Genomic DNA, 27,674 nt, shown 5'->3' with positions numbered 1-27,674 from the left:
TCACTCTAGGGGGTCATCCTCGTCTTCCCTGGCCTCGGCCAGGCAGGGCAAGGCGCCTCCCCTTTTCCTACTAATTCACTTACGGCTGAAGTCTGCGTGCGGTCCTTCGAGGAGTGCTGCGGTGCGCAGCCCAGCAATTAAAAGTGGCAGTCCACTCGGCCTACCTGTCTGCTCTGCAGGGACAGCTGGTGGCTCAGAGCGCTTGTGACGCCGACTCTTCGGCGCCCGGTGCTCGTAGCTGCAGCTCGCGGGTGTACACTCTCATCTGGCTCGGGATAGCATTCGGTGCTGTGCCAGCCAGATGATTGAATGCCGTGATGGGCTTGCGCCACCTGTGGTTGTCCGTGGTAGCGGTATTCACCGCCGCGCAACGAAGCGCCTCCTGTCATTGCCATGGGGTCCTCCCTGTTCCCTGGGGCATTGCAGGTTGTGCGGGGAGGCAGCGGAGGCTGTTTCTACCTTTAAAGACTCTAAGCCTTTGTTGGAGCAGCCCTCCGGCTCCTCGCCACCGGCCTTCCCGCTTCGCTTCCGCTTATCCTTCTGCCCGGCGAAGGAAGCTGCAAAGTGGACTGCCCCTTTGCAGTCAAAGCGAACAGAAGCGGCATAAGAGGCAAGGGCAGGCCTGCTCAAGCACAGCAGCCTTTTAGGGGCAGGGGAAGCCAGCCCGGCTTCCCGCTGATTCCTTCTCCAGAGCCCTTATTGTCCCCACACTCCAAGCGGAGACTTGCCGACTGTGGGGTGCACTGCCTCAGGCCACCGCGTCCCTGTCGGGCGGCCGGTTGTTTCTATTCCTCCGGGAGTGGGAGGCAGCCACCTCAAATCCCTGGGTCCTGTCCACGCTCAGGGATGGCCATTTGCCACAGTGGAGGCAGGATCCTCCGTCCTTCTCTCGGGGTTGGCACATGCCGGTGCCGGCCTCCAGCGACAAAGCCGGGCGTGCTCCGTGCGAAGTTCAGTCCTTACTGAACAAGGCAGCCATCGAGGTGGTTCCTGTGGGTCAGCAAGGAGAGGGGTTTTATTCCACCTACTTCCTAGTGACCAAAAAGGACGGAGGGTTCCGACCCATTCTGAATCTCAGAGGGTTGAACCAGTTACTGGAGGTGCCGTCTTTCAGGATGGAGACACTCAGGTCAGTGATCTCCTCCGTCGAGACAGGGGATTGGCTTACGTCAATCGATCTCAGGCAGCATACCTCCATGTTCCAATGCACCCCGAGTTCAAGAAGTACCTCCGGTTCTCCTTCGACAGGACATGCTACCAGTTTAGGTGTGCTCCCCTCCGGCATCTCCACGCGGCCAAGGGTGTTCACCAAACTTATGCTAATCCCAGCTCAGTTAGCCAGGTCTCAGGGCAGGTGTTGTCACCCGTACCTGGACGATTGGCTTCTCAGGGCCTTAGGTCCTCAGTTAAAGCAGAGCCTCCACACAATGCGTGATGGATACTCTGGTGTCACTGGGCTGGATTATCAACCTCAAGAAATCAGACCTCGTTCCGGCCGCAGGATCTGATTTTCTTGGGGAGCCAGATTCAACACGGAGCTAGGGATTGTTTCCCTTGCTCGGACCGCGATCGTCAAAGTCCAGAGGACTGTGTTACAGTTCCTCCAGTCGCCAAATCGTCGGCCCGAACATGGCCGGTTGCTAGGCAACATGGCGGCGACAGTGGGCGTGGTTTGGCGTCTTGGCGTCTGAGGATCGCGACCAGTTCAGCAAGCGTTAACTCAGCTGTGGTCCCATTCGCAGAGCTCACGAGATTATTCTCCACGACGCCGAGTGGTTAATTCCTCACTTGCGATGGTGGGCCGGGCCGTCGAGGGAATTTGTCAGGGGATCCCCTAGACACCCGACACCTTCCCTCTCAGTTCAGCCGGACGCCTCCCTCACAGGTTGGGGGTCCTGGGCGAGCACTCAGCCTCCGGCCTCTGGTGGGGCGGGGAAGTCAACCTCCACATCAATGTGTTAGAACTGAGAGCAGTCCGCAGGGTGTTCGAGTGCTTCGGGTGTTGGTTCAGGGCCGTGTGGTTCGTCTAGAAATGGACAATCAAAGCGGCCATGTCTTACATTCTCAAGCAAGGCGGCACAGTGTCTCTGTCGGCTCCTTCAGGAGGCGTGGCAGTTTCTACTGTGGTGCGATCAGTTCAACATTCGGGTTTTGCCTGTTTATCTCCGGGGTAGACAAGCGTCCGTGCAGATGCACTCTCCGCGGCGTATACTAGCCCCCACAGTGGATGCTTTCGACCAGGAGATATTCGGGATTATCTCCCAGTTGTTGAGGTCGTTCCAGGTGTTTGTGTCTGGGGTGGCGAACCAGATTCCTGTGTTTTGCTCTCAGATTCGGATCCGGGGGCGTTAATAGCAGCCTTTCAGCTCGATTGGGCCGGACAGGGTACTGTGGGCGTTCCCCGATACCACTGATTTCCAGGGTCCTGTCACAGCTGACCGCGCAACCAGCTCGGCGGCTACTTGTGCTTCTGGCACCCCTTTGGTCGGCTTGCGCTGGTTTCCGGTAATTCTCAGGTTTCTGGCTCAGCCTCCTGTTCTATTACCTTTTCGACCCGGACCTCCTATCCCAGAGCGGGGCCCACCCGAATCCAGGATTCAGTGGGTGGCTTGGCCGCTGTCAGGGATCGCCTCCGTCTTGGCCGAATTCCTGCACCAGTTGCAGACACAATTCTGGCCATGCAGAGAGTTCGACAAGCGTTCAATATGAGGATAGATGGGCCTGTTATTCGTGCTGGTGTGTCAACAGGGGATTCTTGATCCCTTTTCTACAGATTTAGTCTCTGTTTTAGAATTCCTCCAGTCGGTTGGGCCCGGTCTAGTGGCTTCAACCCGTTCGAGGATATTCTACGGCTATTTCTGCGTTTCATATTCCTGTTGTGGCCGATTGCTCTCTTGGGGCAGCACCCTCTTGTGCAGCGCTTTTAGCGAGGCGTGGACAGAATCCGTCCGGTTGTCCGGCGGATCAGTCCCCAATGGGACTTATCAATCGTTCTTGATTGGCTGTCCGGTCCACTGTTTCACAATTTGTCGGCTCTTTCACTCCAGCTGTTGGCGTGGAAGGCGAAGCGTTTCTTAATGGCGGTGACTTCAGGCGAGGCGGGTTGGCGATATTCACGCAATGTCGGCCCGATCCAGCTTACTGTTTTCACAAAGACAGAGTTAGCATCGGCTGCCTGATACTTACCGTCCTAAGAAGGATAGTCCCTTCCATGTGGCCGAAGCCTATTGAGCTCAAGCTTTCACTCAGCCTTCCTGTCCGGTACCTCTCTCGGCGTGCTCCGTCTTAGATGTCCGTAAGACACTTAAGGCTTATATCAAAGAACAAGGGGTACCCGTAAGGGTTTATGTGGTGATGTTTTTATTCCCATGTCTTTTGCATTCTGCTCTATACTTAACTGGCCTTGGAAACTTTGCTGAATATATATATTAAGGCATTTTCGTTTCTGGTGGCTTATGCGGGACCCCTTATCTTGGCTTCCGAGTGATTTACGGATGGGAGGGAGGGTTTGTCGTTCGTTTGCATTAGCGAGGTTTGGCTGGGCAATTTACATATGTTGACCCTGACCCTGGCTCATGCCCCGCCTGATTGGCTATGGTGGACCGTGACCCGGGTAAGTGAGCTTTTCTGCTATATTTAGCTTGGGAAATTCCACTTCTTGTCGGGTGTTTTCTGCAGACAGAATGCCAATCCTTAGCTCCGTCTTTAGGAGTCTGTCTTATGCTTATAAGTACCCAAAGGAGGAATATATAAAAGAATCGAACTAACCTGTAGAGGTTTCAGATTCTTTGAATATATTCCTCCTTGAAAACGCCCACCCTCCCACATTCTGTCTGGCGTCGTTCAGCATGGAAAGTGAGGTATGAGGATTCACGGTCTAGAGTTACCTGCTCTTGGCTGTAGGGGGCGGAGGGCCCTGTAAGGAGTGGTCTCACAAGACAAAGCGTAGTTTTGTTTTGTAAATATTTTATTCAAATATTGTTACAACTGTATGCATTACAGAATTTAAATGGACATTTAAATGCTTATAAGTACCCAAGGAGGAATATATTCAAAGAATCTGAAACCTCTACAGGTTAGTTCGATTTTTTGTTTTTCTTGACCTTATGGGAGGTTAAGCCAGCGCATCCCTTGGTCGCTGGGTCTAGGCTTAGCTTTGACTTACCAGAGGTTGTGAAGTGCTACCAGTTAGGGGACGATGTACTTTTCAGCGTGCGTGTGTGGCGTATCAGAGCTACGAGGAAGTATTCGAAATCGCGAGTCAGCAGATCAGGGTAGTGGTCCATGGGGCATATCTGTCCTCACTTCAGATATCCGTCCTGGAACCGGATGCACTGGCTGGCGTTTCGCCAAATGCTGTTTTGCTCCGGCAGCTTACTGATTCATTCACGATCAGCGGCATCTCAGGTCGTAATGCAGTCTGTGGTTGTCGACTTCACGGTATTCGGTGGCAACACAGCAGACCTTGCTGGCCCTTCCATTTCGGCTGGATGTTGCGAGGGGCAATGTTATTCGGTTATTCCTTCAAAGGATTCTAAGGCCTTGTTTAAGCAACTGTGGGTTTCTCGCCCCCGAACTCCCATTGCGAGTTCCTCCTCTGGGATGCAGCCTATGCCCGAGTCTGCTGGCTGGCGTTGGTCGCCCGCCAAGGGTGGAAGCAAGGAACAGTCTACTGCTGGTTCACAGCAGCCTTTTCGCAGTCGGGAGGGTCTGCCCCGACCCCACGCGCTTCTGCCCAATATTCCTGTGGGAGGCCGCCTCTCTATGTTCTGGTCGGAGTGGGAGAAGGCTACACACAACCCTTGGGTGCTGTCCACCATTACTGTCGGCCACTTACCACAATGGAAGCGAGGCCCGCCAGAGTTTACCGGCATAAGGCGCACCCCTGTGCCGCCCTGTCCGGTCAAGGCGGGAATTTTGCGAGACGAGGTTCAGGCTTTGCTGACCAAGTCCGCCATAGAGCATGTTCCACCGGGAGATGAAATGTCGGGTCTTTACTCCATGTACTTCCTTGTCCCACAGCGGCTGAGGATGCGCCCTAAACAGCAGGCTTTGGTATGTCTGTGGGCTCACTCGGAGGATCTGGAGAAGTGTCTCACCTTCAGTGGTGGACCGATGTTGGGAATTTCTCCAAGGATTTCCCCTTGAGCCTCCCTACACGGCTCTCTCAGTTCAAACCGATGCATCCCTCACAGGCTGGGGGTGTTCTGGGCAGTCTGTCTGTGTCCAGGCGCAGGTCGAAGCGAAGCCCGACTCCACAGCAACGGGTTAGAACTGAGAGCCTCCAGGTTGGTATTCGATGCGCTTCTGGGATCCACGTTCAGGGCTAGGTTGTTCGTCTGCAAATGGACAACCATATGGCCATGACATACATCCTGAAGCAAGGCAGCCGCGGTGTCTCCAGTGCTCCTTCGGGAGGCGTGGGAGTAAGGATTCTGGCGGCTCACAAGTGGATGCTCGAATGGCGGATATTCAGAGTTATCTCCCAGTTATGCGAATTGCGTTCCAGGTGGATCTGTTGCATCTGGCGGGGACGTATCAGATACCAGTGTACTTGAATACCAGACCAGAAGGCGTTGGCCTCCGGCGCCTTCCTGGTGGATGGATGGACAGGGTACTATGGTCCTCTATCAGCTATCCACCCAACCGGCTCGGCTACTTGTGCTACTGGCACCTCTTTGGCCGTCACGGAGCTGGTTTCCGGTAATTCTCAGTTTTCTGGCTCAGCCTCCTGTTCTATTACCTTTACGACCGGACATTCTCACTCAGAACAGAGTGCCACACCCAGATCCGCAGATCCAATGTGTGGCCTGGCCTCTGTCAGGTCTAGCCTGGAAGCACGCAGAATTCCTGCAGCAGTTGCAGACACAATTCTAGCTTCAAGGCAGGATTCGACAAACGTTCAATATAAGGATAGGTGGTCCCGCTATGCGCACTGGTGTTCAGATAGGGGGATTGCAGATCCCTTTTCAGCGGATTAAGTCCGAGTTCTGGAGTTCCTTCAGTCTCGTTTGGAAGAGGGTTTGGCAGCCTCAACCATTCGTGGCTACTCCACTGCTACTTCCACTTTTCACACCCCTATCGATGGTGCTCTTCTGGGGCAGCACCCTCTTGTGCAGCGCTTCTTAGCTGGCGTGGATCGGGTTCAACCTGCTCTCAAGCGAACCAGCCCACCTTGGGATTTGTCAATCATGCTATATTGGCTGTCCGGTCCTGTTTCTCACATCTATCAGCTATTTCACTTCAGTTGTTAACGGAAAACAGCCTTTCTTGTGGCGGTGACATCCGGTAGAAGGGTCGGTTTTCCATCCAGATCGGGTCAGTATTCGCCTCCCAGATAGCTACCGTCTGAAGATCGATCATGCTTTCCACGTGACAGCTCCTATTGATCTTCCCACTCTTACCCAGCCTTCTACATCAGGGACCACTCCTATGGAGCGCGTGCTCACCTGTTGGATGTCCGCAAGACCCGTGGACGGGTACCCAGCTGTTCTGCTGTTACAGTAGCTGGGGTTCCTGCCAAGTAAACAGACAATCTCTAAGCTGGCTTGTTTCTGTTATTTTTGCAGCTTATCAGGCTAAGTAAGGGTAAGCCTTTCCTCCCCGCGAATTATGTTCCCTGATGGTTTGTCAGCAAAAGGAATGATGATACAGGCTAGGCTGCTTACCTGGTTGACCATGCATGCGTGGTGGGAAGGTAACTCCACAAGGCTTTTTTATTTTTTGTACAATCTTTTATTAAAACATTGTTACAACTGTCACATGACATTTTCAGTCGCAGAAAATGCATATGTGTACCCCAAGGAAGATTCTCTTCAAAGAATTGGAAACCTCTACAGGTTTAGCTAAATATTTGACAGCCTTCCAAGTAATATTTTGTGAATGTGAATTTAAAGTTGTTGTTGTGTATTGCCTAATGACTTTATGACTGCTGACATGCCTTATATTAAACTCACACAGTCACTCACTCAAAATCTGAAGTGTCATGTGACTTTGTAATGTGACCATGGAATTGCCAAACTTGAATGTCTTTTAGATTCACATGGCAAGTATGGAAGCACATGTGAGACTCACTGTTAGAGTTATTAATGACTCTATGACATCAGATTAAACTGTGCTCTCTTGTGCCTAGGAAACTTTTGAACGAGGTATGGAGCTGCACGCGAAGGTGACAATGTTTGGGGAAGGTTGTCACGGCCATCTTGCAAAGCAGTTGTACAAGCAGTTTGATCTTGCGGAAAGACTGTCAGCCTCAGACGTACGGTATAGGTTTAAAGGAATTGTGGGAAGTAGAGCCGGAGAAGCATCGTCCTGGTCGAGTGGAACATACTGTAGGATGGCCTTTTGTGAGTGATGTGGGGCAAAATTGTGTGGGGAATAAATGTCTCAATGTCTTAACGTATCTGTGTCATTAATTGGCCCAAACTTTGCTATAAGCATCATTTTATGTTGAGTTCAATGTTATTAGTAAGCTTAGTTTGCTGGACTGAACAGAATATTGCTAGAAATTTACTGGCTGAATTCGAAAGATGCGTAATATTGCTTAATACAGGTCTAAATATGCTAAACTGGTGAAATATTACTTGCCTGTATAGGTATCTTGTTTATCTACATTTATTCATGAAGCTGCTTGTGTCTCTGTTCAGGACAGACACACCTATGGAGGGACATTCTTGTACCATCTAGGGGAGGGAGCACCACTGGTTGTTGTGGGCATGGTGGTAAGTTTTGGCTGCTCTCATGGTCGATAACAAACACTACATAACACTCCTACAGGTAGAAAGATGGTTGATAATTCACAGTCTTGTATACACTATGCTCCATCACCCATTGCAGGTAGTCACTAAAGTAGTAGTACATGAAGAACTCGGGTAGCTTAATGGTTAAAGCATCCATTCGTCCACTCAAGACCTGGGTTTGCTTTCCCACATGGGTACAATGTGTAAAGCCTATTCTGGTTTCCCCATGATATTGCTTGAACATTTCTAAAAGCGGCGTAAAACCATACTCACTCATTACCCACGAGGAGCTGTCACTTCCTGAATGTTACTAGAATAGTGTTCATTTCCATCCTTGTAGGTTGGCCTGGACTATGAAAACCCCTACATGAGCCCATTTCGGGAGTTCCAGAGGTTCAAGCACCACCCCAGTGTGGAGCCTCTGTTCCGGGGAGGCAAGAGGATCTGCTATGGAGCCAGGGCTCTCAATGAAGGAGGACTGCAGGTCAGTGGGCGAAGCTCATCTACAGTATCACTGATAGACCAGGAAGACTCTTGTTTTTTGTTTTATGCATTCTTGATCATCCAGTGATATATTTCCTATCCATTTTGGTAAATCTGTTCTTGTCATTGATACACTGTCATAAGTGACAATTCTGCACACAGCAATATCCTCTAATGTTCTCATACAATATGGAATAAAACTAAGCGATTTTCTTCAGTTATTTTACAGTCCTTTGTGGACAGTTTTTTGTGAAACTGGTGCATTACTTTACTCCAAATATGGCTGCTGCAGTGTAAAGGTTACTTTAGAATTGTAACATGCACCCATTTCTTCTCTGATAAATTATTGTGATGTAGCAAACTCTCTCAGGTCCAAAGTCAGGGGATAATAAAAAGGGGCGGTGGGGTAACCTAGTGCTTAAAGTGTCTGTTCGTCAATCCGAAGACCCGGGTTCGAATCCCCACATGGGTACAATGTGTGAAGCCCATTTCTGGTGTCCTTCGATGTGATATTCCTGGAATATTCCTAAAAGTGGTGTAAAAACCATACTCACTCACTAAACCATGAGCATTCTTGGGCTGGCCAGATGTCAGTTCTAAAAATATTAACAAGAACCATATAGAGCACAGATATTCCATCGCATCCGTCGGATGAAGATGTTGGGGCACTTAAATAGAGAGGGTGTAAGGAATACCCACATGTTGAGCCTGGTCTTTATTGATTTCCATCTGGAACTACCTGTGGAGTGTTTGTCAGATCTTCATGCAGAAAGGTATCATATCAGTGTGAAAGATCTGATTTAAAGAAGATGCTTGACATGCTTTCCTTTAAGGATCAATGTTAAAGATACCCCTGTTGTTGTTTTTGTTATAGAGTGTGCCTAAGCTGACTTTCCCTGGGGGCTGTTTAATGGGCTGCAGCCCTGGTTTCATGAATGTCCCAAAGATCAAAGGGACTCATAACGCCATGAAGAGTGGCATGGTGGCTGCTGAGTCTGTGTTCGACACAATATTTGATGAGAATCTCAACTCTCCCACTGTAGGTAAGTATCTCTTAAGATGGAGCTATGTGAGACTGTTTGGCTATGTTCCCAGTAACGCTGAAGGTGAGTCAGTGTTTAAAACCATATTTGATGAGAATCTCAACTCTCCCACTGTAGGTAGACCAGTATATCTTGAGGCGGAGCTGTGTGAGACAGTATAGCTAGCTTCCCAGTAATGCTGAAGGCGAGTCAGTGTTTGACACAATATTTGATGAGGATATCAACTCCATCACCTCTATTTTCAGAGGCCGAATGCAAAGCTTTCAGAATATGATGACATTGACTGACTGGTTCACCTCTCTCCTGATGCAATAGCATGATGACTGGCTAAATGCAAAGAACTCTGTCAACACTTTGAGGAAAAAAACATTACACCTTTCTTATTAGGATGTGATATTTATTTCTTAAATCTGATATTAGTGGGTCCCTGCCTGGCGCTCGGCATTAATGGGTACAACAAGGACTGGTCGGCTCGGAGTCAGTATAATGTGTCTGAGTGGGGTATTCATGCTTCACTGCGGCATGGTATCTCAGTGGGCTAGCACTATAAAACCAGCTTAAGTCTGGGCTAGTACAAGCAGCCGCACATACACATACACGCGCATGCACATCGTCATATGAGCGAAATATTCTCAAGTATGACGTTAAACCCAATTTCACCTCACCTCACCTCACCTGATATTAGTGCTGCCAGTTCTTCTGACTGGCGGGGCGGTGGGGTAGCATAGTGGTAAAAGCGTTGGCTCGTCACGCCGAAGGCCTGGGTTCGATTGCCCACATGGGTACAATGTGTGAAGCCCATTTCTGGTGTCCCCCGCCGTGATATTGCTAAAAGCGGTGTAAAACCAACTCACTCACTCACTCTTCTGACTGGCAGATTCCATGCCCTCTATAAACACTGCTGTGACGTTACTGAGGCACTTTTGTCCCCACTAGCTGAAGTTTTTCTGTGACTCTACCAGTTACAGTTCTCCTATATCTGACATGCCTGTTTATGTTGTTGACAGGTCTAGATCCAGAGTGTTACGAGGAACGGATCCGTGACAGCTGGGTCTGGAAGGAGCTGCGTTCTGTCCGTAATGTTCGTCCATCTTTCAACACATCATTAGGACTGTATGGAGGAATCATGTACACTGGCCTCTTCCACTGGATACTGAGGGGCAAGGAGCCCTGGACACTGTCACACAAAGGTAGGGTCACATGTTCAACACATGTGGAGGGATCTGGGTTAGGATTTTAAGATACATCTCTGTATCTTTACAAGTTCCAGATGTCAAAAGCAGGATGTTGGAGTTTGGGACCACACGACTGAAGGTTGAAGGGTGTGCAAAGATGTTCAGTTTGCCACTGACATATGTTACAAATTATTCGTTATTTGTTAAATATTATAACAAGACTTCTTTCCTCGTTAAATGTGTTTTGGGGACAATGTCAGATTTTAACTACCAGTGGGTTTCGTCAAAATCTGATTAGCATCAGTTGATGTGTCAAGGAGATGCACTATGACATCATGATGTCCATACACCCAATCTGATTGACTTATGTGGGTTTTTACAACATGGCACTGCCCAATCAGATAGCTGAGTTTTATTGTGATTATTTATATGTGTAATCAGTGGTAAAGAGTGGTAACTGAAATCTCATCACAGGAGGGGACCATGATCAGCTGAAGCCAGCGGCTGAATCAACACCCATCGACTACCCCAGACCTGATGGAGAAGTCAGCTTTGACCTTTTGACCTCAGTGGCCTTGACCGGCACCAATCATGACCATGACCAGCCTGCACATCTCACACTCAGGGATGACTCGGTCCCAGTCAACCGAAACCTTGCCCTATTTGATGGCCCTGAACAACGATTCTGTCCTGCAGGTAACAATAGTTGTACCATGTCATGTCTGTATTTGTAACTGAAATGTATATTCATAGTGAACAGTAACTGTGTTATGTTCTATCAAAAACCATGGTGTTGTGATTGGGCTGAAGAATTGACTTCATATCTATTCACAAAGAAATCTGTTAAGAGTGTATGCCTGTTTTCACATTTATATCTCTGTTAACACAAGAACTCTTTCATGACAATTCAAACAATGTCAAGTGTTATCACTGCACAGACACAAAACACTGATCAGATGCTTGATGGACATTTAGAAGTTGGAAGGTAACACAGCAATGTATTGTGTGAATTTAAAACTTCTTATTTTTCCTTATCCTGACTCATGCTCTTTTGCTTGCTTGTCTTCTTCTTCTTGCGAACATAGTGGAACACTTGTATCTCCTTATTTGAAGCTCCCTTCAAAATAAAATCACTAATTGGTACTCACCACGAGTTGCTCCCCTTTGTTTCCCCTGGCGGAAAGGTGTAAGCCACCCTCTGGCCATGTGCTCCACTCTCTCCTTCTTAGCCCAGTGAGCAGGATGTGAGCGCCTGTGTCTCCTTACACACTATATCCTTTGGTTTTCTTAGTTTATTACCTCTTATAGGTTACTATAGAGGTATAGCTAGTATCCTTCATTAATTTGCATTGATATTTAATCGTATTTCTACTGTTTATTCACATTGAGTTCGTGATTGTTCAGCTAGTATTTACGTTGATGAAAATCTGTACTATTTGCAATTTCACGTTTTTCGATTGCTGACCCGCATGTATTATGCCCTAGTTGTGCTTCGCCTTGTGCGTTTGATACATGTTGCAGTTACTGCATTAATCTATCCAATTCTGCTTTTCATAAATATCTTTGCGTCGTGAGGCGTACCGCAGAATAGGTCCACGCCAAACAAGGGTTAGACATGGCGATACATCAGATTCCCCTTCCAGTCAGCTGCTGTCGATAGACCCCCTCCCGTCTGGTGTTTAAGCAAGAGACTCCGTCGGAAGATGGCGTGGGATGCAGTCCGCCACCTCTAAGAAGCGTCCTGCCTCCCCAGGCGTCCCGTCATCGCCAGATAAAGTCCAAGAGGGCCACGGCGTCTTCCCAGCGCAGACTTCGGACCCCAGGGCAGAGTCGACATCCAAGGGGAAGTCTGAAGTCGTCAAGAACTTTCTCAGCCGAGATCGTTCCAGCCGCCCGAACTGGGCCTACGATGATCAGCCGATCATCATCCCTGACGACGCCACAAGAAGCGACGGTGACAGCTACAGTGACATCAGCAGAGATCGCCATGCAGCCTGATGCCTCTACACTGATGTCAGGCGACTTCCCTGAGGGTCAGCAGCTGTCATCGCAGAGAGGGCACCGACTACGCCGTCGCCAGACCATCCCAGACGCGAGCTGTTGCGGCAGATCATGACCATGATGGAGGGCCACTACAGTCGGGGAAACAGCCAGCCAAGGGCCGAGCAAGCAACGCAGCGATACCCCAGAGGCACCCCCAGTCAGCGTAGCAGCCACTTATGAAGCAGCCGAGAAGGAAGTCACAGACCACCTCGACCGAAGGGACAGATGTACAGTCTTTTCGCTGAGGCCTTCGCGAAGACGGAAGATCGATCATCGTCCTCGGCCTCATCCTCAGATGCAGACTCAGACCACCAGGCGCCACGGAAACCGCCACGGAAGTCAAAGCGCCGCTCCCCAGGTCGGGACGCAGAGGAAGCTGCACGAAGGCCGTCCACACAGATCGTCATCGTCCAGAAGGGCGCCGAGGGACTATTCAAGAGCTTCAATGAAGCCGTCAACATTCTCCTCGCAGATCTAGGTCTTCCCATAGGCGCGCCAGATCACCTAGGCGATCTCCACGCCCGTTCTCCACGCCCGATCTCCACATTACATCACCTGCGCGGGTCATCACACAAAGTCGGCACACAGGTCTACACTCAGGTCTCCCGAGTGTCACCCGACATAGAGATAGCAGCCCACAGGTCACCATCAGAAGAGCATCAACCTCTCATCTCCGATGCTGGTACAGAAGATGATGGAGGCATCATCTTCTCAGGCGCCGAGATAAGATATTGGATGGTAAACAACCTAGATTTATCTTCACCGTCCAAGAGTGGCAACTCAGCGCAGACATACCTGATGAAGGAAGACGATGCAGATGCCATCACCTTACCTCCGATCGACCCGATTGCTGCGGTGCCACATAATCTAGATACAGCCTTCATTAAAGCCTTTCACGCTAAGAAGTTCTCCACGCACAACATGGACCCCTTCCTGAAGGCACAAGACATCGATGAAAACTACAAGCTGATCAGCGATGTTAAGAACAAGAACTACAAGATTGGCGATCGCAAGCTGGTGCAGATAGAAACATGGCCGAGGCGCATGTTTTGGCCTAAATAGATCTAGAGCGATCAATGAGACACTTATCACCAGATTTCGTAATACGACCTCTGAAGATGATAGGATGATCTACTCGGCCCTACTGATGCAAAAGAAGGACCAGCAGTTCCTTACAGATCATCTCACATCTGTCTCAGCAGCACTGACCTTAGCTTCGTCGTCAAGGCCTCCTCGCTTCCTGCAGCTGGGGTGAGAACTTTACAGCTCCACTCTATACAGCCCGTGGTCATCCCCAAACATCTTTGGCGGAGGAATAGACAAAGTCTCCAAAGGAAGTCACTAAGGACTCCAGAGAAGTCCTTATGATCAAGTCGATGGACACGCTAGCCAGCGTCATCAGGCAGACTTCACAAAGATACTCAGGGAGATCTAAGTTCACCGGGACTACAGAAAGCACGGGATAGGAAGATAGCCAAGCGCCAGGGAAAGATTCTTTTAAATTAAGCCCATATGGCAACTATAGAGGAGGGTCAGGAAGAGGCAGGACACCCAGAGGTTCCGCAACTATAAGCGCTGAAAGACAGGTTCGAGCGACTGGAGTCTTCCACCCCAGCCGTTCCAGTACAACCGTCACAAGTGGGTGGGCGCCTCCAACTACACTGGGAGAACTGGGGAATGTTAAAAGACCCTTATGTCTCCAACATTCTTCAACACGTTTAGTATCCCACTACAGGCCGCGCCTCCGCTGACAGTCAACCCTTACAAGTTCGACTTACAGGCACAACAACTACCAAAGTTAAGAGGCGGTTACATCACTCATAACCAAGCAGGCCATAGAAGTACTAGATCAAGTAAACATCGAACCAGGCTTCTACTCCCCAGTTTTCCTAGTACCCAAGAAAAACTCCAAGGAGAAATACAGACTCATTTACAACATGAGCTTTTCAGCAGGAATTATCTCGCCAAACCACCAAAGTTTAGCATGATACACCTTCCTCAGATTCACGGCAGTTGATTAAGCCCCATGGATTACATGGCCAGTATAGATCTGCAAGGCGCATATCTACATATCCCGATACATCGAATCCAGGAAATATCTAAGATTTACACTAGGCGGGCTACATTACCAATGGAAAGTACTCCCATTGGCATATCATCAGCCCCTGGCTATTCACGAGGATAGCGAAACCTATTGTCACCTATCTACATCGTCTAGGGCTACGCAGTGCGTTCTACCTCGACGGACGGGATACAAGTAGATCAAGATCCACAGCGTCTCAAACTACAGTTAAACTACATCATAAAGCTACTAACACAGCTAGGATGGTTAGTAAACTTACTCAAGTCGGGACCTAGTACCATCGCCAAGATCTGCAGTTCCTAGGCATTCGATTTATCACGAATCACAACCCGTATCGTCGTACCAGAAGACCGTTGGCTCAAGATCCAACAGACCATTCCGCCAGCTCTACTCTCTCCGTTACCACTCACGACAATGGCAGAGCTTGTTGGGTCTCCTCACATCAGCCCAAGACATGACAGTCTCAGGCAGATTACAGTTCGCCCAATACAGGTCTTCATCAATGCACATCTCGGCGACCTACAACCATTCAGTCTACCGAAGCGTCTCAGACCTCATCTACTATGGTGGACCAGGAGGTCGAATGTTTGCGAAGGTATTTGTTTAGAAGAGCAGAATTCAAAACCCATCTATATGTAGGCAGCGTTAAGCTCCAAGGTTGGGGAGCTCATCTACGCCAACCCGGACGACATCAGGGTTATGGAATCAGCAAGAAAGCAAGCTCCATATAAACATGTTAGAGATGAAAGCTGTAATCAGCGCCATACTTCATTGGAGCACCATTCTACAGAATCGCGCCAATGATTCATACCCGACAACTTCGACAGTGGCGTTCTATGTGAACAAACAAGGTTCAACGAGATCACTGAACCTATTGACTTTAAGCTTTCAACTGTTCGATCTAATACCACGATCTAAACCTACATGTCAGAGCATGTCACATTCCGGAGCCAAGAATGTACTAGCAGGCGCGCTCTCTCGGCCACATCAACCGTCACCGACAGAATGGATGCTCAATACAGAAATATTTGCACAGATAATCAAGCAAATAGGGCGCCGCTAGTAGATCTATTCGCAACACGCTTCAACAATCAGCTACCGACATTCGTGTCACCAGTCCCAGACCCACAAGCATGGGCAGCGGACGGCTCTAAGCATATCCTGGGAAGGCCTCAATGCGTGCAGCGTTTCCGCCGCCAGCAATAATACCTCAAGTGTTACAGAAAATCAGACAAACACAGAGCCTCCAACTCACTTTGGTGCAGCCCTACTGGCGGCCAGAGCACGGTTTCCCATTCTAATTCAAGAAATCGGTCAACCAACACTAGAGCTACCCAAGCTCAAATCTATTAATACATCCACACACCAAACAGGTGCACGGAAGCCCAGAAGTATTCCAACTTCGCATTATGGACTGTATTAAAATGTGTTTAAACAAGAGAGAATTATTCTACCAGAGGCAAAAGCGGTCCGCGCTTGCCTTAATTCTAATTCTACGTGGCAATGCGGCGACAAGTGGCACAGTTTTGAAATTACGCAGCAAATAAAGGGATTTACAGCAAGAGATGCTACTCATCCACAAGTGGCAGATTATTTGTGTTACTTACGGCAAAACAAACATTTAAAAGGCTCGACATTGTCAACATATCTTGCAGCTTAGTTCTGTGATTACCATGAGAGCGGGTGTTAAATTGACAAGAACTCCAGAGTTACTGGCCTTACTCACGTGCTTTCGATTGGAGGACCAAAGCGGAAGTTCCCGCCCAGCTTGGGATCTGAATATAGTGTTACAACACCTCACAAGTGAGGCTTATGAACCGTTGGAATCGACAAACTTTGAATTTCTCTCACAGAAAACGCTTTTCCTGTTATCTCTAGCCACAGCAGCCAGGATGTCGGAAATTCACGCACTAGATTATGAGAGGATACAGTTTGATGACAATCAAAACACAGCACACCTGGGATTAAGATGGGATTTCATCGCCAAAAATCAACTACCAGGTCAACCAGACAGGTTATTTCATATCCCTGCATTATCCTCCATTCTCGGATCTCAAGATACACTGGACTTATCTCTATGCCCAGTCAGAGCTCTCAAAATCTATTTCACGACGTTCCAAAACAAGGCGAAGATTTCTCAAAGCGATTATTCATTCCCTTTGTCGGCAACAACTCAGACAGAAGTCTCTCGTACCACCATATCTATATGGATAAGAACTGTCATAGCCTACAAGGCAGCAGGACTGGACCCTCCAACAGCATCAAATCCCATGAAATCAGGGCTTAGCTTCCACTCTCGCCTTTACACGGTAACTGTTCATTGAATACAATTATGGAAGGATGCTTTTGGAAATCTAACATGGTGTTTGCTAATCACTACCTGAGAGATATCACCACCGAGGGCGTCTCAGGCATTCACCATTTTGGTCCCTTGGTCCTGCGCACAGCAGTTGACAGTCCCTCGTAGCGTTAACACGTAGTCTTACGAGATTAATATGCATAATTGTTACATGCATTATCTAGCTTATAACTCTACGGAGTTCTAGCAGTATGTATATATGTTCAGTGGTATAGCTTCTCTATCAGAGTCGCTTTGATATTGTTGTTTATAATATCTCAGTATATTATTAATGTAAATACCCCAGTATGGCATTATAACCTATGGCTTATAATAGAGGAATTATCCTAAGTCTATGCCTTTATGAAGTTCCCGTGAGGGGTTATTACAGTTATATCTATATAAATCACTAATTCTATAATCCAAAGTATTCTGTTTTGCCCACCTCCGCTTCCTCAGAGGATTCTACAAGCAAAGAGCATGAGTCAGGATAAGGAAAAATATGTAATTTTTGAGTAAAATTGATATTTTATACTTATCCTGACTCATGAGGTTAACCCTCCCATCCTCCCACATAACACTTTGGATTTCCCTGTAAGTGGAGCACATGGCCAGAGGGGTGGCTTACACCTTTCCCGCCAGGGGAAACAAAGGGGAGCAACTCGTGGTGAGTACCAATTAGTGATTTTATTTTGAAGGGAGCTTCAAATAAGGAGATACAAGTGTTCCACTATGTTCGCAAGAAGAAGAAGACAAGCAAGCAAAAGAGCATGAGTCAGGATAAGTATAAAATATCAATTTTACTCAAAAACTTCTTTATTATTTACAACACAACAGTTTTGGTCTACTTCTTGCCCCTTCATCACCTGGAGAGGATTGTGTAGATAATAAAGAAGTTGTAAATCCATACCATATGTTGTTAAATTACACAGACTTGTTAACATTAGAAATGAATTATTAACATGAGATAACTATACAAAGTCAGAGACAACTTACAAGCCTTGCCTGGTCTGTTATCAGCCAGTCAGGAACCAGTTGTTTCCTAAAGCTTGGGTCAGGGTAGGAGAGGATGTGTGTCTTCAGGAAACATAAGCAGATAAGCGTGAAAACATCCCTTGCAGTCACTGAGGTTTGAGATTAGCCTATTACTCAAAGGACAGTCTGTTTGTTGTTTTGCATGCATTATGGACATGGTCAAAGAATAAGGAAGTTCTAGTTATGTCCCTCGGTTCAAGTATTTTGACATCATGCACCATACCCCCAACCTGAACATATTTTCTTAGAAACTCTTTATACGTCATTTTGCATCCATTGACAAGTAGGTTGAACCATTCCAAGAACCTTCAGCAAAAAGATTTATGTTGCTGTTATGGCCCTTGTTTGACCCTGTTTACATTAAGTCACACACTGGAAATACCTGTGGATCATCATTAGATGATGAGTGTACGTTGAGAAAACTGATACAGAGAATACATGGTTTACAGAGTTATGTCCCCTGTGTCTTATCCTTCTCTGCAGAATCACCACTACGACAATAATGTAGTCATGGCCACAGATCATTTATTGAACCTATTGAAAATATGAAATAATTACTCTACAGATACTCAGATGTATGTTTAGAATCCCGTAACAAAGAAGTCTATTCATCTTTAGATGTTATGTGTGTGTGTATGAATGATGTGAACATGGACTCTAGAACAAGATTTTGGTATATGATGGTAGATAGATTGATCTGTGTCAAAAAATATACCCTGGTACTTTTCTGTCAGGGCTACAGATAAGGGGTGTACAGGCGTAATGTACGCCTCAAAATCAATTAAGTACGACATCATATAAGATTTCAAGCGTATCGTGTATGCACATAAATACCTTTGTACGTCTACCATTTAATTTCTGTGCGTATCGTGCAAATGGAAATATATTTCGGATAAATACTTGTCAAGTTTCTTTTGCGAAACACGATTTGACACATGAGGAAACCCCGACAGTAGGAATCACTTGCGTTGCCATGCAATGATATGCGTCACTATTTTTCGATTGGCTAAAAACTACACTGTTGCTATTTATATCCAGTCGGACCTGGCATCACACGGTCGCTCAGTTATTTCTCACGCGACTTCAAATACAAATACATGGTTGGAAATAGTGATCGATGAATCATCCAGACAAACCACATCACCAACTCACTCACACAAAAACATGTCAGTACTCCTTCAAAATTCTCAGTACACCTCCACTTGCTATATGATGTGTAAGTACACTGACACACCCAAAAGTTATCTGGAGCCCTGTTCTGTAATACCCTATGGGGCTGTGGGGCAGCCTAGTGGTTAAAGTGTTGGCCTGTCACGCTGAAGACCCGGGTTCGATTCCTCACATGGGTAAAATGTGTGAAGCCCATTTCTGGTGTCCCCGGCCGTGATATGGCTGGAATATTCCTACAAGCGGGGTAAACCATACCCACTCACTCGCTCTAATACCCTATACAAGAACGAACCTACTAACTCAATTGGGTTTATGTACTATTGTCATGAAGTAACACTTACCATCTCTTGTCGCCAGGTGTGTATGAGTATGTGGAGACGGAAGATGGCTCTGGCAGGAGGCTCCAGATCAATGCTCAGAACTGCATCCACTGCAAGACCTGTGATATCAAGGACCCCTCTCAGAACATCAACTGGGTGTGTCCTCAGGGAGGGGAGGGGGCCTGCCTACAATGGCATGTAAAATCTTGACCCCCTCCCTATGTGACACACCTCGCACAGCTTCAAGTTCAGGGTCTCGGCAGTAACAGTCACGCTCTGTTACAACTTGGGTTGTCATAATTCGCCAATGATGACACACCTAAAGATTCAATACATGAATCCTACACATGCTGCCATTCGGATTCTGCATCAGTTTAAAAAAAAATTTAATAAGTTTTGCAATATCTGCTATCAGGAAATATAGGGCCAACTCTGATGGCATAATCTATTTGGGTGAACCTATTTAAACCAGTTATCTGTGTTACAAACAAAATGCCTGATGGGAACATCCCGCTTTCAGTCAGGCTGCATGGTACATAAAGTTTCAGGCAGAACCAGTGCAAATTGATCATGAGGTAGGCATGTCATGTCACCCTTAGACGAAGCTGATAAATGATCTCAGGGACTCAACTTATGCTGGTATTTACAAACACATGTTACCTATATTTCTGTATTACTCTGACAAAACACAGCAAAATGAAGTCCTTCATCAGGGTTAGGTTTAAGCCAACACAATCTAGAAAGCAGGACTAGCTGTTGTTGAAAGTAACCTGTTTCACAAAGAACTTGTCTTACCTTTTGTATGACTGTGTTAAATGTGAGTTGGAAAATCGTATCATTACATTCACTTTGTGAGCACTGCATATGAAATCATTTGTTCTTGCAGTTATATGATTTGCTACAGAGTTATTGAATGCCAATACTATTCATTTAACTTTGCCAAAACTTGAAAATTAAGGAATGTCCAGGGACCCTGAAATCTCATATCTACAGTTCTAGATTGTAGTGTTATGGTTATGGCACGGAACCCTTTACTTGTAAATGTCAAACACTGCACATGTGTGGATATATGAGGTTAAGCAATTCAAGTCTCTGCATGTCCATTTGACATTGATACTTGACACGAGAATAGGGCCAGCTGCTAATTGACCCCATCATAAACACTTTGTTGTTCATCACAAATGGATGTGTGCCTCTGTGAAACTCTGCAACGGTAGAAGAGGATTAGCTGTACTGTTCGATATGGAAGTTGTGGTTTCAAGTAGACTGAATGTGTGAAGTGAAACATTTGTGCTTTTGGATGTTTTATTTGAACCAGCCAGAGTTTTTGATTTCAATGCATACATTGACCAGATGTTGTTGATAATGAATGATAAAATCAACTGAAAATGTTCATTGTTTTGTTTGCATTTACTATGTATATCATTATGTAATATATTTATTTGTAAAGAAAGTTGTGTTGAGTCATTTATGAATATACATGTACCTTGAGTTACAGTTCTCGGGAGGGTGGAAATATGAAGCCTTCACTGTTATTATAGCATCTGTAGAATCTTTGAGCCATTGGTGTGAAGAGTTTTGTTTTGGTTGGTTATTTGTTTGTTTACTGAAAAACACAAAGGCAGTACTATAGCAACTTAGGTATATTTTGTAATCAGCTAACTGCAACCTGTCCCCTAAAATCACAATTAAAATATGTTAAGCAAAAGGCTGTTAAGTAATTTGCTCATTAGCTAAAAATAACTCAGAACTGTATAATAAGTTTATGTAACCACAAAAATACATTTCATTAAACAGTAAGGTTTTATGAAAGGTGTGATACAGTTACATACTCAACACCAACATTCCTGATGCAGCAGCAACACTCATTGGTTAAACAGGGAAATATAACATCCCAATGTTTTTCCCAATTTGCTTACAAAGGTCTCTTACCGGTCGTGTGGAATCTCAGGTAAAACTTTGGACACTCACTCATACATTCACTTGCACACCATCAGTCCTGTGGACTATGCAGCATTTATTAAGTTAGCAGCACAGTAGTAGAGACATTGAGAGAACTGATACTACACTGTGGTTTTGATATGATTCTGTTGAGGCCAAAATGTCTTGAAGTTTAGAGATTAGAGCAAGAAAGTTTTCACTTTGATAGAAAAATTAATGTGACTATCTCTTGTATTTTAAACATGTACCCAAATTCTGTTTTACCTGTATTGTGGCAGCAATGAAGAGAGCCTTGTTTTTAATATGGGCAATATTTACAACTAGACAAAAAAATAGTTTGTTTCTTATCGCTTATGTTACAAACAAAACACAGAAGTTAGTTGGACAAGATCTGCCAAGTTGCAGTTGAATGATTGAAATAAACATTAAGAATAAATAAGTTTTTATTGTAATGAATTCCACAGATAAACCAAATATTAAATTGATGAAGTGTCCTTGAAGATTGAAAAAATGTTTGAGGTTTTTCTTATACATAGTAAGAGCCAGTGACTAAGAATGGTTTGTCTACTGATGTATTCTCTAACTGGTAAATAGACATGTAAACGACAACCATGGTATAATGACACTGATAGTACAATGGTAGTATTGATGGTACAGGGAGTATTAACCTTTCAAGCACCCTACACTCCAGGTTTGGTTAGATGTTACACATTGTCGCCATTCTCTATCAGACCACTGCAAACATCATCCTAAAGTGTCTTTGCTGAGATCAGGAAATGTGTGAACATTCAGAAGTGCAAACACCTTGGTTCTTACTGTTCTTGCTCACCCACTATTTTCCCTTGTGCTTGGCAGATGTTTGCGTGACTGCTGTGCTAAGTTTACTCTACGATAGTAAGTGTGTTATGTAGTCTATAGGGCATTCGCTTACTGTGTAAAGACCTTTAATCAAAACTAGCAATAATAGTTTGTTTTATTTTTGATCCACTCTTGGAAACAACCTTACCTTTAAATAAATAATGAACATACATGTATGGATGGCTCAGTCATCTAAACTGCTACAGTTTGCTGTACTGAGAGGTACATCACTCAGGCATTTCAGAAACGTGATCTTGGCTCCACGTCTGTCAGCTCCATAGCCATGGTTTGATATGTACCTAGTAACTGCATCCCTTCTGGCGTTCCTTTTACACCTAACTGAATATGCTGGTCAGGGTGGCATTAAACACAACTCACTCACTCACACAACCACGAGACGCCTTCCAGCATTGCATAAAAAGTGATTGTTTGGTTCTTGAACTCAAATTTCAGCATTCAGCATGTATATGACTCAGACAGGATGAAGTCCTTTACTCAGGCTGAAGGCAGTTAACGTTAGTTATAGTAAGCACACTTACTTTGCCGAGATGAATTTGTGACAACTTGTAATTACTTTGGTGGCTGTGTATAAATGTGGACCATTGGCGGTTTGTCTCCGATTCTCAACCAGGGATGAGTATCACAGGTATCTGTACAACTGATGCACAGTTGTATTACAGAAGATTGACTTGACCTATGGTAGACTGTCCTACTCTATAGATCTCTTTGCATTTTTCTACGTAATGGCTGAGTGGGATATATCCACCAAGTTCTACCTTCAGCAAACTGATGGCCAAGTTGAAAGGTAGTGAAATTGTACTCTCATTAATGATTGGGGTGGTGGGGTAGCCTAGTGGTTCAAGCATTTGCTCGTCACGCTGAAGACCTGTGTTCGATTCTGCACATGGGTACAATGTGTGAAGCACATGTCTGGTGTCCCCGCCGTGATATTCCAGCCTAACTCACTCACTCACTCATTAATGATCACATTTTTTTAAGTTGATAAGTGATAAAAAAGGCAAGATATTTCATGGATGACAATTTCTTTTTCACATTTTGTTGTGATGTTTACGTAAAGATTCTTACGCTGTTATCAACCCTTGCTTGACAGTGGTAGAAGAATCTATATCGAAATGTCACATCATAATGTAAGAAAGAAATTGTCAACCAAGTATTTTGCCTGTATTATCACTCTCATATAATTTTGTTCCATTAAATCCTTTTCCTTAATTGATTCCATATCATTTCAAGCAAGGTACAGTTTGATCCAATCAAATTTAAGCTTTTATTATACTAGAATGTATTCTTTCATCATGTCTGTTGGTTCTTCAGATCAAGAAGATCGTGTTGTTGACAGTCTCGACTTGTCATCATTGTATTGCGATTGGACCAGTGACTATTGACAGCATGATAGACTGCACTGAATGTTGTTTGTGGTCCCATAACATGAATTGAACATTAAATTTTCCATCAGACATCCTCAGTGTTTATAAGCCAGAAATAGTAGTGATGCAAACTTATATTGGCCTGCAAGCAGAAGTACAGTCCTTAATGGTATCAGAATCCTGAGAGGCAGAATTGCAGGTGTCCCCAGATATGCTGTCACTATGGAGTATTCGGTTTAGTTGCATCTTGAAATTAGAATCAAAAGTTCCTTTATAACTACACCCATGTCAGGGAAATGCTCTGTTTCCTTATTCATAACCTACTTCATAGACTATGTGTGCCAACAAACTGTACAGATGCAAGGTATTATGTGAAAATGTTCCATTTTTCATTCATTCACAAGAGCATGATGACGCTGTGACTGTTTTCTTATTTAAGTCATGTTAATCTCACTGTCAGCGTTTCAGTTTTAAAAAAATGATTATTGTGTATGGCCTACTTTTTGCTCCGTAACTGAAATGAAATGTACAGATTCCACATCTGCTGTCCCAGAATATGTCCCATAGATTGTCCCACGACCTGTCACACATCAGTCATATACAGCCGCTCTAAGGCAGAGCAAGCACCTGTCACACATCAGTCATATACAGCCTCTCTAAGGCAGAGCAAGCACCTGTCACACATCAGTCATATACAGCCACTCTAAGGCAGAGCAAGCACCTGTCACACATCAGTCATATACAGCCTCTCTAAGGCAGAGCAAGCACCTGTCACACATCAGTCATATACAGCCTCTCTAAGGCAGAGCAAGCACCTGTCACACATCAGTCATATACAGCCACTCTAAGGCAGAGCAAGCACCTGTCACACATCAGTCATATACAGCCTCTCTAAGGCAGAGCAAGCACCTGTCATGGCCTCCATGGATCAGTGCTGGTGAGAGGTTTATGTAAACACAGCAAGTTGTGGCAGTGTCAGTTATAGTTATCTTGAGTTATGTTCTTGAGGGGTGGAGGGTGGTCTGTTTATCTACATGCATGACAATGATGTGTGCTACATCTACAGACTGGAGCCTGACTTCTGGGTTATTTGCATCTTATGTGAAACTGAAACTTTGGCTGCTATCATTAAATATTTGTTGTTTAATGCTACATTCAGCAATTTTGACAGTGGACTGTAAATAATAGAGTCTGGACCAGACAATCCAGTGACTGACTTTAAAAGCATTGAGCTACACAGTTGGGATACACTGACATGCATCAAGCAAGTCTGACCACTCAATCCCATTAGTCGCCTTGGTTGCTGAAGACCAATTCTTTCCTGAATCATCTTGGGTCAGTCATAAACTGTAAGACTGACATCATAAAATACAAGTTGGTTGACATGTTTGAACAACTTGAATATTAACTTGCTAAGAGTGCCATGTTCTTGAGTCTATTTCCCTGTGTTATAACACAGGTTTAGTCTTCACCTCCATACAGCTGTTCAGAAGGCTTTTGAAGGACGCTTAATCCAAGTGCACTGAACAACTGAGCGGAATAAGGCTCAGTTGTCATGAAAATGATCTTGCTGTAAACAAACATATATAGTATTGCCTTTAGTTGTATGAGGCTTCTTGTCCCTGTTGTCATGGGTGAAACATTTGCATTCCTTTGACATGTCAGGGTAATAAACTTGTGGCTTTCAATCCATTATTTGGCTCACTTGAAATTGTATTTGAAATTCTTAATAAATGGAGACATTTCCTTGGTTCCTAACAATCTTTGCAACATGTTTATTGCATGTATAATTATTATTGAATTGTTTCATTTCATTTCGCATGACCATATATCTCAATGACCTTTCACTTCAAATCAATATCAAAATCATTTATTGGGAGCAGCATAGAGGTACTGTGACCACAGTCACGTCACTTAATCATTATAGCATTCACTTGTCACACTGAAGACCCAGGTTTGATTGACATTCATAGATTTCCCCATCCATGTGTATCACTTCTAAATGCCATTTAACGACATCACATTTCATAAAGTTGACCTCACTTTATGTGCAGAGGTGATATGGTAGCTAGTTGCTACTGGCTGACGTCTAGACACAGAAATAAAGTTAATCTTATTTAATAATACAGGAAGGTATATTTATCAACTGATCAAATCCTAATGCAGCCCAGAACAATTATTAATTTCTGAGAGAGCTGAGGCATTCTAGATGTGCCAAATCATTCTAGACTTGAGTAGGACTCCTATTGAGTGTATTCTTTAGGATCTGGGAGACTGATGACTAAGGTGCCAATGTATGCCTCATATTTCACTCTTGTCATACATTGTGAACTTCTAGTAGAACATAGAAGTGGAGTTCATGGCAATTACTATTTTGCAGGCTGAAAAGTTGATGGATGGATTGCTTAATCTTCTGACATATGAGTATTTTGAGGTGAGCAAAACTGGGCTCTTGACTGATCTCCAGTGAAGATCTGGGTAAATAGGGCTTCAGCAACTGATGATTGTTGTAAGAGACATCAACCGGGATTGTAGTGGGAGGAAAATGTTCCAGTTTCATCTAATGCCAACCTGTTTGATTTCATGTGAACTGTTTGTAGACATTCAAGGACCTATTGCACAAAACAGTCTCAATCAAGGTCAACCTTGAACACTGAGGTGAAATTTAAGGTTAATTTAGTCTGAAGTTAGGTTTGTTTTACACTAACTGTAGCTCATTCTTATTCTGGTGTGTCAGTGTCAGCGATGAGGTTGCAGTTGTAAATCTATTACTTTGCCTGCTCAAACCATTACTCAATATGTTGTAAGAAACACTGTCCGTCAATGAATTCCCTCAGTTTATAACACTATTTCTGAGTACCAGTATTTTATATTGATGAACAAAATAGTCAAATTTAGTCACTAAATATGGGCGGTGGGTTATCCTGGTAGTTAAAGTGTTCAGTTGTCGCCAGAAGACCAGGGTTTGATTCTCTACATGGGTACAATGTGTGCAGCCCATTTCTGGTGTCCCCCACCATGATATTGCTGGAATATTGCTAAAAGTGGCGTAAAACCAAACTCACTCACTCTCTTGTCACTAAATATGACCAGTTACGAACTTGTGATGACTCTCCACATTCTCACCATCTTTCCTGATATCATGCCTTCGAGTTGGTTGAAATCCATGTGTATGGCTGTGTTAAATTTATCCTAAGAAAGATTTAAGAGTACAACAAATCCTGGATATACAAGGTACAGCTGTTACCTATCAAGTAGCAAAATAATAAATCATTTCATGGAAATAATCTCGACACAAAAACTACACGTGCCTCGACATTTTATCTGAATTATTGTCATAAATTTTTTTGAAAGTGCTAATTTTCAGATGTCAAATTTTCAAAACCAACTTTACTGCATGCTTACTACAAACATGTACTGTGAGATTTTTCTAACTTACATTACCTTTCACCCCTGTGTTATACTTCAGTTGTTAATTCCAATCACATATTAGCAGAACATTAACTGGCATTCACTAAAATAACACTAAAATGCGTTCAAGCCCTGCATTCAATTGTGTTTCAAAATCATACATATTTCGAAATACGACATCCCGGCAGCTAAAATAGATATTGATATTATATTACCTCACTGACTACTTCCGTCTTCTCCATCTTGGCAGATGGTGAAGCCAGAGATATCCCTTACCCTCACCAAACATGAAAAAAATCTGAAAGATATCCTTGGTATTTCAAAGGGACTACAACCAATTACACTCAAAACATAACACCCATAGACCCATTGTTACATACGGATCCAAGGATGGAGGCAAAGTTACCAGTGCCACTCTCATTGGATCCAAGTCCATAACCATTTCCTCAAGAGTCCCAGACAATAGTTTGCGATCTTTCTACTAGCCAATATGACATTGTCTTTTACGGCAACCAAGTCACGTAGGTATAGCAGGTAACACAAAAAGCTGATGCTGCAGCTTATGGAACTATTGATAAACCGTTATTGCCACTGTGATTTCAAGCCAACAATCAACAGTTATACTCAGGATCTTATGAAAACGTTAACAC

At 44.9% G+C, this 27,674-nt stretch overlaps 1 protein-coding gene across 1 annotated transcript in view; it reads left to right on the top strand.

Moving 5' to 3' along the window:
- LOC124283081 (electron transfer flavoprotein-ubiquinone oxidoreductase, mitochondrial-like) overlaps nucleotides 1-20,882 on the top strand; it is a 29,799-nt gene extending 8,917 nt beyond the window's left edge. Inside the window, 9 exon segments of the mRNA XM_046719104.1 lie at nucleotides 7,133-7,231; nucleotides 7,233-7,346; nucleotides 7,647-7,721; nucleotides 8,080-8,223; nucleotides 9,097-9,265; nucleotides 10,273-10,455; nucleotides 10,915-11,136; nucleotides 19,467-19,606; nucleotides 19,608-20,882. Of these exon segments, the coding sequence (XP_046575060.1) occupies nucleotides 7,133-7,231; nucleotides 7,233-7,346; nucleotides 7,647-7,721; nucleotides 8,080-8,223; nucleotides 9,097-9,265; nucleotides 10,273-10,455; nucleotides 10,915-11,136; nucleotides 19,467-19,606; nucleotides 19,608-19,631 (1,170 nt within the window). The 3' untranslated portion in view covers nucleotides 19,632-20,882.
- The last annotated feature ends 6,792 nt before the right edge of the window (nucleotides 20,883-27,674 follow it).

The sequence above is a fragment of the Haliotis rubra genome, unplaced genomic scaffold (assembly GCF_003918875.1).
Source record: "Haliotis rubra isolate DU_JTF1 unplaced genomic scaffold, ASM391887v1 Scf31, whole genome shotgun sequence".
Taxonomy (NCBI): Eukaryota; Metazoa; Mollusca; class Gastropoda; order Lepetellida; family Haliotidae; genus Haliotis; species Haliotis rubra.
Note: the sequence above shows the minus strand (reverse complement) of the source record. Positions and strands in the feature narration are given on the sequence as shown.